This window comes from Eschrichtius robustus, chromosome 8 (assembly GCF_028021215.1).
Source record: "Eschrichtius robustus isolate mEscRob2 chromosome 8, mEscRob2.pri, whole genome shotgun sequence".
Classification (NCBI taxonomy): Eukaryota; Metazoa; Chordata; class Mammalia; order Artiodactyla; family Eschrichtiidae; genus Eschrichtius; species Eschrichtius robustus.
In genome coordinates this window covers 117858689-117874203 of record NC_090831.1, presented here as the reverse complement: position 1 = coordinate 117874203, position 15515 = coordinate 117858689, and the positions used below count along the sequence as shown (strand labels likewise).

At 34.8% G+C, this 15515-nt stretch overlaps 1 protein-coding gene across 1 annotated transcript in view; it reads right to left on the bottom strand.

The window, feature by feature from the left end:
* Nucleotides 1–13758, bottom strand: part of MGAM2 (maltase-glucoamylase 2 (putative)) — a 75993-nt gene extending 62235 nt beyond the window's left edge. Inside the window, 7 exon segments of the mRNA XM_068549828.1 lie at nt 632–731; nt 1906–2077; nt 2947–3101; nt 3421–3530; nt 3648–3771; nt 11478–11557; nt 13653–13758. Of these exon segments, the coding sequence (XP_068405929.1) occupies nt 632–731; nt 1906–2077; nt 2947–3101; nt 3421–3530; nt 3648–3771; nt 11478–11557; nt 13653–13758 (847 nt within the window).
* Between the last annotated feature and the right edge of the window lie 1757 nt (nt 13759–15515).

Below are 15515 nucleotides of genomic sequence, written 5' to 3'. Positions count from 1 at the left end.
TTTTTTTGGTTGATTGCTGAAGTTTATCAAAATATTAAATGAGTAAAACACTAATGAAGAATTGATTTTTTTTAAGAAAAAGAAGGACAAATTCTGTTTTAATCTGGTTATATAAAAATACAAATGTCTGGGATTTGTGAGTGATTTAACCTAAAGGAAAAGTTATAAAAACCTTATTAGATGAGCTTAACTACAATTAAAAAATAAAAATAAACTCTTATTACGGCACCATTAGTCCAGAAGCTGGAGGAAGGAAATTCTGCAGTAGGGAAGGGGTGGGCTATGAGAAACCCTACAAAATACAGCCATGTTGCCTACAGACAGACAGCATGGTTTACATGTTAAAATCTACAGGTATCTTTGGAAGGTGTCTATCAATGGAGCCTATTACCTACAAAATATTATGGGAAACATTGCATCAAAAGAGAACCCTGAAGCAGTTTTCAATGAAAATAGCTTCCAGCATGAACTGGATTCGTAAACAGTTTAACCTACTTTGGGGTTCCAATTTCTACAGAGTATTGTAGGTCCAATACACCTTCTGTTAAACATTGATCTCACTACGAAAATCGTTTTTATAAAAGCAGCATCCCAAGACATATTCCTGCCAAGAGAAAAAGATGCTTCCTACCCATAGGGTTACTGTTCATCAGAAAAACCCCAAAAGAGGAGCTGCGGGTGTCTTCAAGGCACAAGAAGAATGTGTGAGCTCCGTACAGATTAATCATGCCCTGACAACAAAAATGAAAAGAAATAATAGTAGTATATGTTGAAAATATTTGTATTCACCCTAAAATAAAATAAAAAGCCAGGCACAACACGTACTCTGTCAACACGATGTAGTCTAGTATTGTACCAAAAAGGTTTTGAAACAGTAACATCAACTGGCAAATGTATGGACAAAATACGGTATATCCCCCCAATGGAACACTGTTAGTAAGCCGCAAGGCTTGCAGGATCTTAGTTCCCCGATCAGGGACCTAACCCGTGACCCCTGCAGTGAAAGCTCGGAGTCCTAACCACTGGACCGCCAGGGAATTCCCATCAACCTCATAAATGTTACGGTAAGTGAAAGAAACAGACACAAAAGACCATATATTACATGATTCCATTTATGTGAAATGTCCAAAAAGTCAAATCTATTGAGACAGAAAGTAGATTAGCGACTGCCTGGGGCTGAAGTAGGCACTGGATGGGGATGAGTTTAAGTCTAAAAGGGAATGAGGGATCCTACTGGGGTGCTGAAAATGTTCTGAAACTGGATTATGATGATGGTTGCACAACTCAGTAAATGTGCTAAAAACGATTAAATTGTACACTAAACAGGTAAATGTTATGGTATATAAATTATACTTCCATCGAATTATTTTTTTAATTGGAAAATATTTGCAATGATTTACAACAAAGTGTTGGCAGAAGATGATAATATTATGAGCAATTTTGAATTTCTTCTTTATGCCTAACTGTATTTTCTAATTTTTCTATAATTAACATATAATAGGTAGTATAAAAATTTCAAATTTTTAGAAAGATACTGATCTGTCACAGGGCTGTGATGAGCACTGGTATAAAAAGAGAGAATGTGTATAAATGTAGGTGCTGTAAGAACAGAAGATATGGAGATCATAATATACAGAAAGCTTTACGAAAGATCCCTGTGTGATGTCGGAAACTGAACCCCTGGTATAGTGAGATGTTTTTAAAAATCGATATATTACTGATTGTGAGTTTATAAACCTTAAGAACAAATATTCTCCAACACAAACAGATCTAAATTGGGCAAAATAATACATAACTCTGTAGGCTACTTTACTCGATGGTATACTTTACTCTGCAGGTTACCTTCTGGAAAGGAGAGCAGGTATTCCTCACTGTAGGCGGCCAGCAGGAGGAAGGGAACCTCACCTCGGTGGGGGCGGCATCCCGGCTGAAGACGGGCCAGGTCCTCCAGGCCACGTTGTGCCCGTGCTGCTGGTGCACGTGTCCTCCCAGCCCGTACACGGTGGCGCTGGGCAGTCGGATGGAGAGCTGCAGGAACTGCTGGGCAAACTGGAGGGGCCCGAGGCCGGTGTCCAACCTGGAGAAAGGGCCACGGAGCAAGAGCGGGAGTCACCAAACAGCCCTCTCTGCCAGCAAACTGTCTGCTCCTTTCCCTGTACACTCGGAGAACAGCTGTTTCTGTGTCATCATCGTCCACGTGTATGCTACCTTTGAAGCGCTTTCTGAGGGGTCTCGGATTCTTTGATTCTTGAGGAGCACAGCATTGGAGACGTGAGGCCAGAAACTCAAGTTGGATGATTGAGGGAAGAGAGTAAATGCAACCTCACATCTGCTGTCCATCTACTTCCTGCAGGCACCTCTCTAGATGCTTTATGAATATCATCTCAGTACACAGAGCAGCAGTGGATATTTTGATTCTCTTCCTAGGTCCAAGGAAATGGAGACTGATGAGGTGAGGTAATTTGCCTAATATCACACAGCTGACTGGTGATTCACGTGTGCTAGGATTTGAATACAGATTTCACTGACATCATCCTTGTATTTTCTCCAGTACAATTTATGATTTAAGCTTAAGCTGCTCTTAGGTGCTTGATGGTAAGTTTCTCAGGAAATAATACTTTGGAATGATAAACAGTGAAGCTGAGTTCCAGTGTAAATAGTAATCCAAAATATCAATAATAAAGTTACCTCTTTCATAGTATATGTGAATCACAAGTGTATTTATATAACTGAGCAAGTGAGCACATCACATTTTAGTATTCTTTGTTCTGCAGTCGTGACAGATTAAAGGTGTTAATGATTTACAGCAAAAGCTTTGACATTTCATCAGGTTCAAACATTTTCCCAAGTCATACTTAATCTCTTCACCCGACCGCAGTTAAGTCAGAATGAGTGACACTGGGAAGTAAGTACATTCAAAGACATACAGAGTGTTGAAAAGCTCACAAGACTCTTTTGTTGCTGGTCCTCATTATTTTGATGCTGAAGGGTTTATGAATGACTTCTACGTGATAGCTCAAATTGGAGGTATCGGCAGTCCCATCAAACAGCTTAACATTTTCATGGGGGACTTCATAGCACATGTAGTTGAAATCAGTGATCTGTCAGATGGAAAACAGAAGGGACACTTCCTTGTAGAGCTTTTACAAAAGATTTTCACTCTCGAATAACCCTCAAAAAGAATAGCTTCTAATTCTCGACCCTGTGTTTCCTGATTTGTAAAAAGGAAATCACCCAATCACATGTCCCCCATCAAATAAAAATTTGTCTGTCCATCCCATCGGGAGAGTGCTGCAGAGAGAATCAGAGGCACCTCCGGCCTCCAGAGCTGAATGCAGTGCATAAAGAAAAATGATCTGAACCCAGAGTAGAGGCCGTGCTTTCTGCAGAGATGTCTTCAATGGTAACTATCAAACTAACCTTAAAATGAAAACGATTGGATGTCTGATATTCAGCTCTGAAGAGGGTGTCGATTATATCATGTCCAAACAGAGATGGGGATGGCAACCTTCTCAACTGGGCAGTGTACACTAGAGGTCGGGGAAGGAGAAAGAGAGAGAGAGAGGAGCTTTTAGCCTTTATTTTGCAGTTAACTCATCTGGTTCATACAAAGTTATTCCCTGGGGCAACATTAGGGCAGTGCTCACCTGTGCTTGTATTTGTAACCCAATTGCTGACTTCATAGCCCCAGTTCCTGGGGAAGAAGCACCAGGGGACATCAGTATCTGGCACAGACTTCTAGCAGCACTTATATTTCCATCTGCAGGCTTCCTGTAACAACGGCACAGAATTAGCATTACATGAAATGGAAGAAGGAAAGTATTGGTCATCTACTTACTTATAACCAAATTCCAAGAAGAATTTATGACAGGTCATAATTCCATTCGGTCATGTATTTATTCTTTTTTTATTCATACATTTATTCAGCCATCCAATATGCATTTATTACCTACCAAACAAGGAACTAATAATACAGATAAATAAGATACAGTTGTTGCCTTCAGCAAACTTACAGTCTCGTAGTAAATCCAGACAATCTCAGTATGATGCGTGCTGCAGTGGAGTGTGCCCAGGGGCTAAGGGAACACACACACATACCAGCCATGGGATCCAGCCTCGAAGGCTGTAAGTGGGGTGGGGAGGGCTTCCAGGTAAGTGAAAGGTAAGTCCAGTCCTCATGTACCAGGAGGGGTTAGACCCATGGTCAGCAGAGCAGCACTCCAAGCAGAGGAAGCAGCAATGCATGACAGACTCGGAAAACCCACAAGGTCATTGTGACAAGAACACTGAGGAGGAGAAATGAGATGGGAGGCACCCAATATCCACACCACCAGTGAGCTGGATGCCGGACCAAGCGCTTCGCACTTTCATGAGGAAGAGTCATGGAAATGGCTTGCAATATGGCACAGAGAAATGCATTTCTAAGAAGTATGAAAAGGAAAGCAAAGCAAAACAGAGAAAATGAAGATCAAACTGGGACAGACAGTGACATCAAAAAATTCACAGTGTCCACAAGGTAAAAATAAACTTTGTGGTTTCTCAGAGTGGTTTGATTATAGGTTTTCTAAATTATTATTATTTGGTGAGACATATTTTCTAAAGATCCTACAAATGTCAGATTAATTTATATAAAAATTTGTTTTGTTATAATATAATAAATTAAATAAATGGCAAATTGAACCAAAATGTTGAAATAAGCACAGGCATCCATCTCTCCACCCAACTAAATTTACATGAATTGAGAGAAGTACCATTAAGAAAAAGACGACAAATCCATTTTAGAACAGCAAAATATAATTCAATACAGCAGACCAAAAAAGTTATGAAATTCCTGAAACATAGAAAATCGACTTTATCAACTCTAGGGAAAACATATATTCATAGCCTAAAACACAAGAGAAGAAAAAGAACTGCTCCAAGTCAGGTAGGTGTGGAGAAGTGGAAGGGAACCTGGGCTATAGTTTTGGAGAATTAATTGGGAAGCTCTAGAATGAACATTTAGCCAGCCAGTCAGACATTCCTTACAGCTATTGGTCAGCTCTTGCTAATGGGTGGGCATCTGAAGTATTTGTTCATAGGCTATAGGACTGAGGAGAGATTCTGGGAGCCAGAAGGTATGGCGATGCAGTAGCTGATAAACTGCCCCCGCCCCAGCCTCCACCCCCAGGCAAGTGTCCATTTTTCTCTCTAGCAGTCCTTTCCTTCTCTCCTAAATACTCAGTGTGAACTAAAGTAAATAGGACAGGCAGTCGTACATAAGGAAATAGAAAGATGACAGTCAAGAACCACCGAACATTTGAGAGAAACCAACATCATGATAGAAAGGCAACAGACATAATAAACAAATTGGAGGAAGCAGTTAATAGAAATAAACATTACGAGCCTTCAAAATAAAAATAATTACCACCTTCAGAAGAGATACACAGCTGTTGCTTCCATTAAGGAAAGCAACAAAGAATATTGAAAGTTAAGCTACCTAACAGCAAGGTTTAAAACTCCTTCATATTTGGACTGAATAACAAAAAGGAAACAATAAAAGAAAAAAGTGTCAAGGCAACAAAAATATTTTTAATTAAGTTTAGGATTATCCAAGAACATAATACACAAAGGTAAAGAAATGGAAGTATGAAAGGGTAAGTCAAGTGACCAATGGACTCAGACAGCAACATTCAAGTAAAAGATTCCAAAAGGAGTGAAAAGAGAACACAGATGAGGGAAGGGGGAATCAAGGAAAGAAAGTAATGTTATATATCATGAACAACTCAATATACAACACAGGAAACTAGAAAAGGATAAAATAAATCCATAAAAGCTACATGAAAAACTAATGAGTAAAAGCAGTAATTAATGAAAGAGAAAAGAAACATGTATCTACAACCGTTAATTCAAACATGAAATTCATCTAAGGTCATGCGCTATGGTGTTGTCAGCAAGCATAGTAAGTAAGCCAGACACCACATGAAATAGACCTTGTTTCCACTACTGATTTGAAATTCCACTTTTATTATAAACTAAATTTAAATGCACAATATGCATATGTGTTTGGGGACTTCCTATTATATTCGAACGGCATATGTATCAATTCCTGCTATAATGCCACACTGATAATTACTATAGTGTGAGGATATGTTTTGGTATTAGTTTGGCAGATCAGTAAATCTAAAGGAGACTCTTTGAAAAGACCTAAGAAATATCAAAACCTTATCACGTCCTATTTTGACTAAAAAGGAGGGAGACAAATAAGATTAGGAACAAAAAAGGAGAATGACAACAGGTACATAAGATTTCTTAACATAAATAAGAATTATGAGAAAACTATTTATACAAATATTTACCAATAAATGTGAAACTGTAATTCAAATCTTCAAATAGTATAATATTAGATAATCAAGATTAGATAAGAAGAGACAGAAAACCTGAAATGACATTAACTATGAAAATTGTATAAATAGTCAAAGAGCTTTCCCTAAAAAAATGATACTTTGCCCAGATGATTTGGGGAATAAAATATTCTCATATAATATATATATATTTTCAGAACAAGGTGGAAAAAGAAAGTTTCCTGATTCATTTTATTAAACTGGAATAATTCTGGCAACAAACTAAACAAGGAAAGTCCAAGTAAACAATCAAATAAAAATATATAAGCTAATATCACTTAAAAAAACATAGATGTGTAAAATTTTAATAAAATGTTAGCAATACGAATTAATTAGTGTATTAAAAGAATTAAGGCAAAATAGCCAAGTAAGGGTTATGTCAAGTGAATGCTACAGTGGTTCAAAATTAAGAAATCTTTTAATGTAATTTACAATACTGACCAAAAAAAAAATCATATGATCATCTCAAGCAATTTTTAAAATAATGCTCTATATTTAAAAAGCAAGTTATAAAATAAGCTATATAGCACAGTTAAATTTATGTTAAAACAAAACCAAAATATATAAATATATGTGCAAAATATATAAATAACGTATGCAAAAGCATAGAAAGATCAAGAGAAGGATACATACCAAGCTATTGACCTGATTCTGGGTAGGTGATTTGGAGGCAGAGAGAAAGCATTATGCATAAGGACTTTCCTATTTTTTTCTGTACCTAACTATAACATCTGAATCCTTCTTATTAAAGTAATATATCCAAGTATAGATTTTGTGATTTAAAAAACAAAAGAATAGGTCACAATACTACTCATTTGGAAAAGATAAAGTACTAACAAGCATTTTATTTTATTTTTTTTCCTGTCTTTTTTTCTGACAAGTATTTTAGATGCTAACATCTAATGTAATTGCTCTGAAAAACCACAATATGAATATAAGAAATCAACGTTTCATGCCCATTATAAACAAAGCAATTACATTACAACCATACAATCTTCTTAAATGTACTTACTAATTCTCCACATATATATAACTGACATTCCTGCCTCTTCCTCTTTAGATAACAAAAAAAGTTGAAGGGGATCAGTGGAGAAAGAGTTTTGGGGTTCTGGATAACTTCTGGGTAGCTGATTTTCCTAAATCTGAGGCAGACATTTAAGTACCCCTTCTACCTCTGAGTCTGAGGTCTGTAAAGTTTAAAAGGTCAGTTGGATTGCCATAAATTGTTCCAAAGTTTATCGACCTCTATAAAAAAAAAAAACAACAGTAACAAAAGAAATCCAGTACAGTCAGGTAAACATAACACTTTCGCCTTCAGTCTACCCTAACATTCCTATTTCAGGTTTAAGCCATTACCTGTATCCCAGACACCAAAAGTCAAACCTTTGAGATATACATATCTCTTTCTTTTCCCTTTCCACAGTCACACAATAACACAGACCCTCATAAACTCACGCCTGGATTATGGCAGTTGACTCATAACAAGTCTCTATCTCTACTCTTTCCTTAATACCAAGCTTTTCTAAAGCATACTCTCCAGTTGCCTTCCAAATAGATTTTTATGTCATTTTCCACTCAGAAATTATTGACTAATAGAACTTGAGAACTGAAAATTGACTTGGAAATTATCTAATCCAACTTCCATTTGATGCAAGGATTTTTTCAGTAAAGTCTCTGATAGACGCTTTAATTCTGTGAATCATGTGTAGCCAACTTCTTCTAAAATTAGAAATTCTCTTTTAGAGTTAATATTTTACTGAAAAGTTATTTCTTAGGTTTATTTAAAATCAGTCTCCGGAAGGTTCCATTCCCTAAAACCTACTAAAGTTGCATATTGATTTTCAGATAAGATATCCCAAACTGTATTGAAAAATTAGAAGGAAAAAGCATCTTTAGTGTTATAAGGAAAAAAAGTGCACATTTGAGAAAATCTTAAATGGTCATTATTTGCAGGTAACATTGTTGTATAAGGAAAATCCAGGAATCTATAGACAAACTAGGAGAACTAATAAGTAAATTTAATATGATTTCTGTTACAAGATTAATAAATATTCAAAAAATCAATTTTAAATCTATATGCCAACAGGTAAATGAAAAATTAAAATTTAAAAATAATATTTAAATAAAATCAAACATCAAGTACTTAGAAAGATTTTGGAAAAAATTTCATCCTCTATACCAAAACTTTCAAAACTAAAAATCTTAATAAATAGAGGGATATACCACATTAATGGATTAGAATATTTACTCTTGTAAAGATGTCAATTCTCCCAAAATTAATCTGTGACTTTTATGTGATCAGAATCAAATGTCTGGTAGGTTTTGTGAGGAAGCTGACAGGCTGATTCTAAAATATATTCAGAAATCAAAAATAGGCTAGGCAATCTTGAAGAAAAAATAGGCTAGTCAAAAATAGGCTAGTCAAAAATAGGCTAGTCAAAAATAGGCTAGGCAATCTTGAAGAAAATAGGCTAGGCAATCTTGAAGAAAAATAAGAATAATAAGAATAATAAGAATAATAAGAATAAGAATAATAAGAATAAGAATAAGAATAAGAATAATAAGAATAATAAGAATAATAAGATATAAGAATAATAATATAAGAATAATATAAGAATAATATAAGAATAATATAAGAATATAAGAATAAGATATAAGAATAATAAGAATAATAAGAATAATAATAAGAATAATAAGATAATAAGATAATAAGAATAATAAGAATAATTTGGAGGACTTACACAACTATATATCACGACTTACTATAAAGCTATAGTAATGAAGGCAGTGTGGTACTGGCAAAAGAACAGACAAACTAACAATAAGATAATAAGATAATAAGATAATAAGATAATAAGATAATAATAAGATAATAAGATAATAAGATAATAATAAGATAATAAGATAATAATAAGATAATAAGATAATAATAAGATAATAATAAGATAATAAGATAATAATAATAAGATAATAAGATAATAAGATAATAAGAATAATAAGAATAATTTGATAATAATAAGATAATAATAAGATAATAAGATAATAAGATAATAATAAGATAATAATAATAATAATAAGATAATAAGATAATAAGATAATAATAATAAGATAATAAGATAATAAGAATAATAAGAATAATTTGGAGGACTTACACAACTATATATCACGACTTACTATAAAGCTATAGTAATGAAGGCAGTGTGGTACTGGCAAAAGAACAGACAAACTAACAATGGAACAGAATAGAGATTCCAGAAACAGATCCACACATATAAAAACATATGATTTCTAGTAAAGGTGGCATTACAATGCAGAGGGGAAAAGATGGTAATTTCAGTAAGTGGTGATGGGTCTATTAGAAATTCAAGAAAAAAAAATGTCCTGGACTCCTACCTGATACCATACACAAAAACCAATTCTAGATTGATTAAAGATCAAATTTGGAAGATAAAACAACAATGCTTTTAGAGAAAAAAATAGGAATATATTTTTCTAATGTTGGAGTAGGCAAAAATTTTTAAATAGAATACAAAATGCACTAACTATATAAAATTGATAAAGTGAGTTTGGTAAAATTAAGAACTAATTTTCATCAAAAGTCACCATTAAGAGAGTTAAAAGTAAAACAACAGCATAGGGAGATACTTAAAATTTATATAAACAGAAGATTTGCATCCAGAATATGTAAATACTACAAAGCAATAAGAAAAATATGAACAGCCCAATAAAAAAAAACTGGACAAAAAGAGAAATGGAAAGGACACTTCACAAATACGATTATCCATCTAGCCAATCAGCATATGAAAAGGTGTTTAACTTCATTAGTCATGAGGAACATACAAATTAAAACCACAGAATGTTTATATTGAAAAAGGAGAAAACACCAAGAGTAGGTTAGGATGTAGAGCAAATTAACTCATATTTAATGCTAGAGTAAATTGAATGTAAATTAGCACAAATACTTTGAAAGAACTTTTTTGCAATATCACCAAAGATAAACATGTACATACCCTATGTATGAACTGGAAATTTAATTCTTATGTATGATTATTTGCCTAGGATATCACTGTATGCTTAATAACAATAAAAAGAGCTACAAACCATTTTAGAAACAACAGGAAATTTAAGTTGGTCAATTATATAATTAACATAATATAGTATAATATAAATATATAAATATAATATAAAATAAATATAAGATAATCATTAGTAATAAAAGAAGCACCAGTTAGAAAATATAATGAATGGGATGACATAGAAACTATGTATATGAAATATCTAGGAAGAAAACTTCATAATGCATATGTAATAAAATGTATATGAAGAGAAACATAAAACAGTTGAGAAATATGCATGTATATAAAAAAAGAGTTGAAATTGAGAGACTTTCTATGTTTTTAAGATGGGAAGATTTAAAATTATTATGTCATTATTACCTATATTTCACCTAAAATTTAATGCAGTCCTAGTTAATATCCCGATAGGATATTATGGGATATAGAGTATAGAATATAGAATAAAGAAATACAATCTAAATATGTATACCTTTATGATAAAGTCATTAAGTCACAACGAAGCAGGGTTCAAATAGTTGATATTCTTGTGGAAGCTACTCAGGTAGAAAACCTATGTTTTTTAGCACGTGTTCGTTGGGATGGCTTGCCAATAACATGATTTCAGATGACTCTTGTTATAACAAGTCACTTGAGCTCTACAAGTGACTCAGCCATCCATATGTGCTTGATGGCCTCTATTCTCAAGAAATACATAGTCTAGCCCTCAAACATTTAACCTTTCCATGGCTATCCTTGGAATCACACTATGACACATTTAGCAACACTGAGAGTTCTCCCTCCACTCTGGACTTTAGACCCCACAGGCCAACACTTTTGTTAGTTTCTCCTCCTCTTCCCTTTACCCCAGGCTGCTTCCCTAACTTTCTTAGTGTTGCTGTTTATTTCATCAGGCAAGAAAGAAAGAACTCCAAACAAATCAGAGGCCCATATCCACTCCATCACCACCTTCTCCCCACTTCACATACTCATTTCTTTTCAATAAAACCCAGCAGACCAACAGCAGGGACCCTTTTTCTCTGACCTCTGTCACCGCCTGGCCAGGGGTGCAGTCTATCCTTTCTGATTCGGGGGTTTCTGGGCACTCCGGAATAAATGAAGTATCTGCACAGAAATTAAAGGACAAAGTTGAAAATTAGTAGTGTAATTACAGTTCCAGGAAGGAAGCAGTTCCAGACTTTCAGCCAATTCTCCAGTCAGTGATCACTAGTAGCTGCGTAGAATGTTTAACACTTCTCCAAGGGTTAAACACATTTACTTTTTGTTGAGTTGTTTTTTTTTTTTTTTAAATATAATTCACATGCCATAAAATTCACCTGTTTAAAATGTACAATTCAATGGCTTTTAGTATTTTACAAAGTTGTGCAGCCAACCACGACCATCTAATTCCAGAACATTTTCATCACCCCAAAAAGAAGCACACATCCATTAGTGGTCACTTCCCAGTCCCCTCTTCTCCCAGTGCCTGGTAAACAAGAATCTACTTTCTGTCTCTATGGATTTGCCTATTCTGAACATTTCATATAAACAGAATCATAAAATATGTGGCCTTTCACATCTGGTTTCTTCCACCTGTCATAATGGTTTCAAGGTTCATCCATGTTGCAGCATGTAACTCTATTCTTTTTCATGGCTGAATCATATTCCATTATATGAATATAACACTTCTCAAAATCTATTCATCAGTTAATTTACATTTGGGTTGTTTTCACTTGTTGACTATTATACAAAATTCTGCTATGAATATTCACATACAAGTTTATGTGTGAACATACATTTTAAATTCTCTTGATTATATAGGTAGAAGTGGAATTGCTAAGTAATATAGTTAACTTTAACTTTTTGAGGAACTGTCAAATTCTTTTCCAAAGTGGCTGCACTATTTTACATTCCAACCAGCAGTGGATGAGGGTTCCAATTTCTTCACATCCTCAACAACACTTGTTATTGTCTGTCTTTTTTTATTATAGACAGTTTAGTTGGTGTGAAGGGTATTTCGTTTTGACTTGCATTTCCCAAATAACTGATGATATTGACTAGTTTTTTATTGGCCATTTGTAGACCTTCCATGAAGAAATGTCTGTTAAATTCTTTGCTCATTTTAGAAATTTGATTATTTTTCTTCTAATTTTGAATTGCAGGATTTCTTTATGTATTCTGGATTCCAGACCATTATTAGACATGTCATCTGCAAATATGTTCTCCCATTCAGTGGGTTGTCTTTTTGTTTCCATGATAGGGTCCTTTGAAACACAAATTTTTTGATTTTTAAGTCCAATTTGCCTATTTTTTTTTTTTTGGTTGCTATGCTTTTTTGAGTGTCATATCAAAGAAACTGTTGCCTAATCCAAGTCACAAATATTTATACCTATTTTTTTTTTCTTAAAGTTTTACAGTTTTGGCTCTTACATTTTGACCTGTGATCCATTTTGAGCTGTATTTTTCATATCATCTTACAGAGTCATAGTAATGTTCCTAGAAAGTGCCTTAATGTTTACTGTGAAGAGTGGTGAAAACAGATTGAGCAGGTAGGGTTCTGCTCTGGGTACAGTTCCTTTTCACTGCATGCTAAATCTACATTTATAAAGTGAGTTTATCAAGCAAAATAAACCTCAAATTCATTTTAAGAATAGATTTTTGTACTGCATATATGATTTTATTATTTAGAGTATAAAGTGTGCACGAAGGAGAAGACATTCTGTTTGATGTTTCTGTGAGAGAAGAGTTTCAAAAGTATCTATGAAGAAATCATAGCTATTTAATCAGAATATGGGCTGGAGGTTAATTGTAATTGTCAAATTTAGGTCAAGTTAATCAGTCCTTAACTCCCCTGTAACCCAATTTCCTTTTCCGTAATGTAAAGTGACTGGGCACCATTACTATTCTTTCTTCTTGAAGATTCTATTATGACATGACTCTAGGTTGAAGAACAGGCTTCTGAAGAGCCTAATTTTTCATCTTGTTAAAATTGCATCAAATGGGACTTGTGAAACCTCGAATATCACTAGCATTCAAGGTTTAGTTGCAGAAAAAGAACACACCATTTGGAAATTTATTTAAATTAATTGTGGATGTATATTTTGAATAATGCAATGTGGTGGCACGCTGAAGAATGAAGAAATAAAAGGATGCCTTTGGCATCCAGAGGGGACTTCTGTTCCAATCCTTCCAATCCAGCAGCCACAAGCATCTCCCTTACCTGAAGGATTCTCCAACACAAAAAGCAGCAAGAGGATATCTACAGCCAATACAATTAGGATGAAGATGATCAGAAGGACTTGCAATACACTAAGCCTCCTCGCCATCTAGATGGACATAGATAACAGGATTGAAGTATGCCACAAAACCCCACCAATCCAGAAGAACAGACAGGCATCCTGATTACAATGTGAACTCCTTTGCAAGATGAGTTGATTATCAGCTTTACTCTTTACGTAATCCAGAGAGTATTTGTTTTCACTCATCACAGTGTCTCCAATTAACTTTAGTCAGTGCATCCAACACCTGCAGGACTCTTGTCCTTTTTGTCGGCAGAGGGATTGAGTACTGTCTAAGGAAAAATATATCAGACATAAAGAACTGAAGGGAGGAAGGGAGGAATGGAATAGAGCATGGGAGAAAGAGAGATGAGGGGTTGAGATGGCTCACAAAGCACTTCTAGATGCCACTTTGATCTTCACACCCTCCCTGGGCAGAGAGAGGAATGTCCACTCATGGAGGTGAAAAGTAGCAAAACCTGAATCCAGGTCTTCGTATTCCAATTCCCATGCCATGATGCTGAGGTGTTTAACTGTTTAGAGCTCACTAACCCTTTTAAGAATCTGGTAACAAAAATGAACCTAATCCTGATCTTCAACATCATGCTTCCTTGTATGTTCACAGCACACAAACCCATATACATTTAGTGGCTCACAGTAGCTCTAAAGATCAGGCCTAGATCCAAGTTTTAAAATATTTGGTATTTTGGAGGGTGTGAACTGAACTCGGAATTGAAGAACTTCAATTCTTGCCCTAGTTTTATATTGACTGATGGGTATTTCAACGATTTGGATGTGTGTTTCCTAATCTACAAAATGAGGTCAGATTCTGGAGGTATTCATTTTTCCACTCTAATTTATATATATATATGTATATATATGTGTGTGTATATATACATATATATATACACACACATATAAATACATATATATATACACACATATACATATATATGCCTCACAATTCCGTGACAGCCCTGAACTTCAGCGACTCGTCACCACTCCATTCCCATCATCCCCACACATTGGCTATTCCCTGGAATTTATCATCCCCCAGAATGGTTCCACTTCTGAACTTTTAACCTCTACCTCCTGTTTACTGGTCAGATATATAATACATATACACACATATATACATATAGGTATATATATATATTACTGGTCAGAAGCTCATGTCTTTTTAACTTCTCATTGTATCATTTCCTTATTCTCTGATCACATTAAAGCTTCTGTTCTCTTTCATTTCCTTTTAATCTCTTAGCCCCTCCTGGCTTTCACCCCTAACTGACCTAAGACCTCAATATCTATTATTGCTCTCATCTCCCTTGCTCCCTTAATCTGCTATACTGAACCATCCATCCAAATATCTGCCCTCTGGGTTTATGCACTTGGCCCAATGTAAATGCCACTGAGTTTATAATCTCCCAAACATCCTGGGCCTGCAGGCTGACAATCTTGCCAGCTCCTCTCATTTTTCACAGCAGAAATTTCAAACACTGATCCTTCTTTTCAAGTCCCCACCTCTGTCACCTGCACTCTTACTCCAGCCAATATTATCTCCAACATCACAGACAAGTATTTTGCAGAAACTGTTTCATCCTCCTGCTTCTCAACCCAAGCTTCTCTATAAAAATTATCCATATTTAGATAAGTTCTAATTTTTTCCCCTCTCTTCTCAATGAAAGAGTTTTCTCTCTTCTTGTCTAAGTATAATCCTAGTATCTATTCTCTAGATTTCAAAGCCTGTGAATTTCTCAAAAATCTTATTCCACCAAATATCCTTCTTCTCTCTTGCACGATCAACC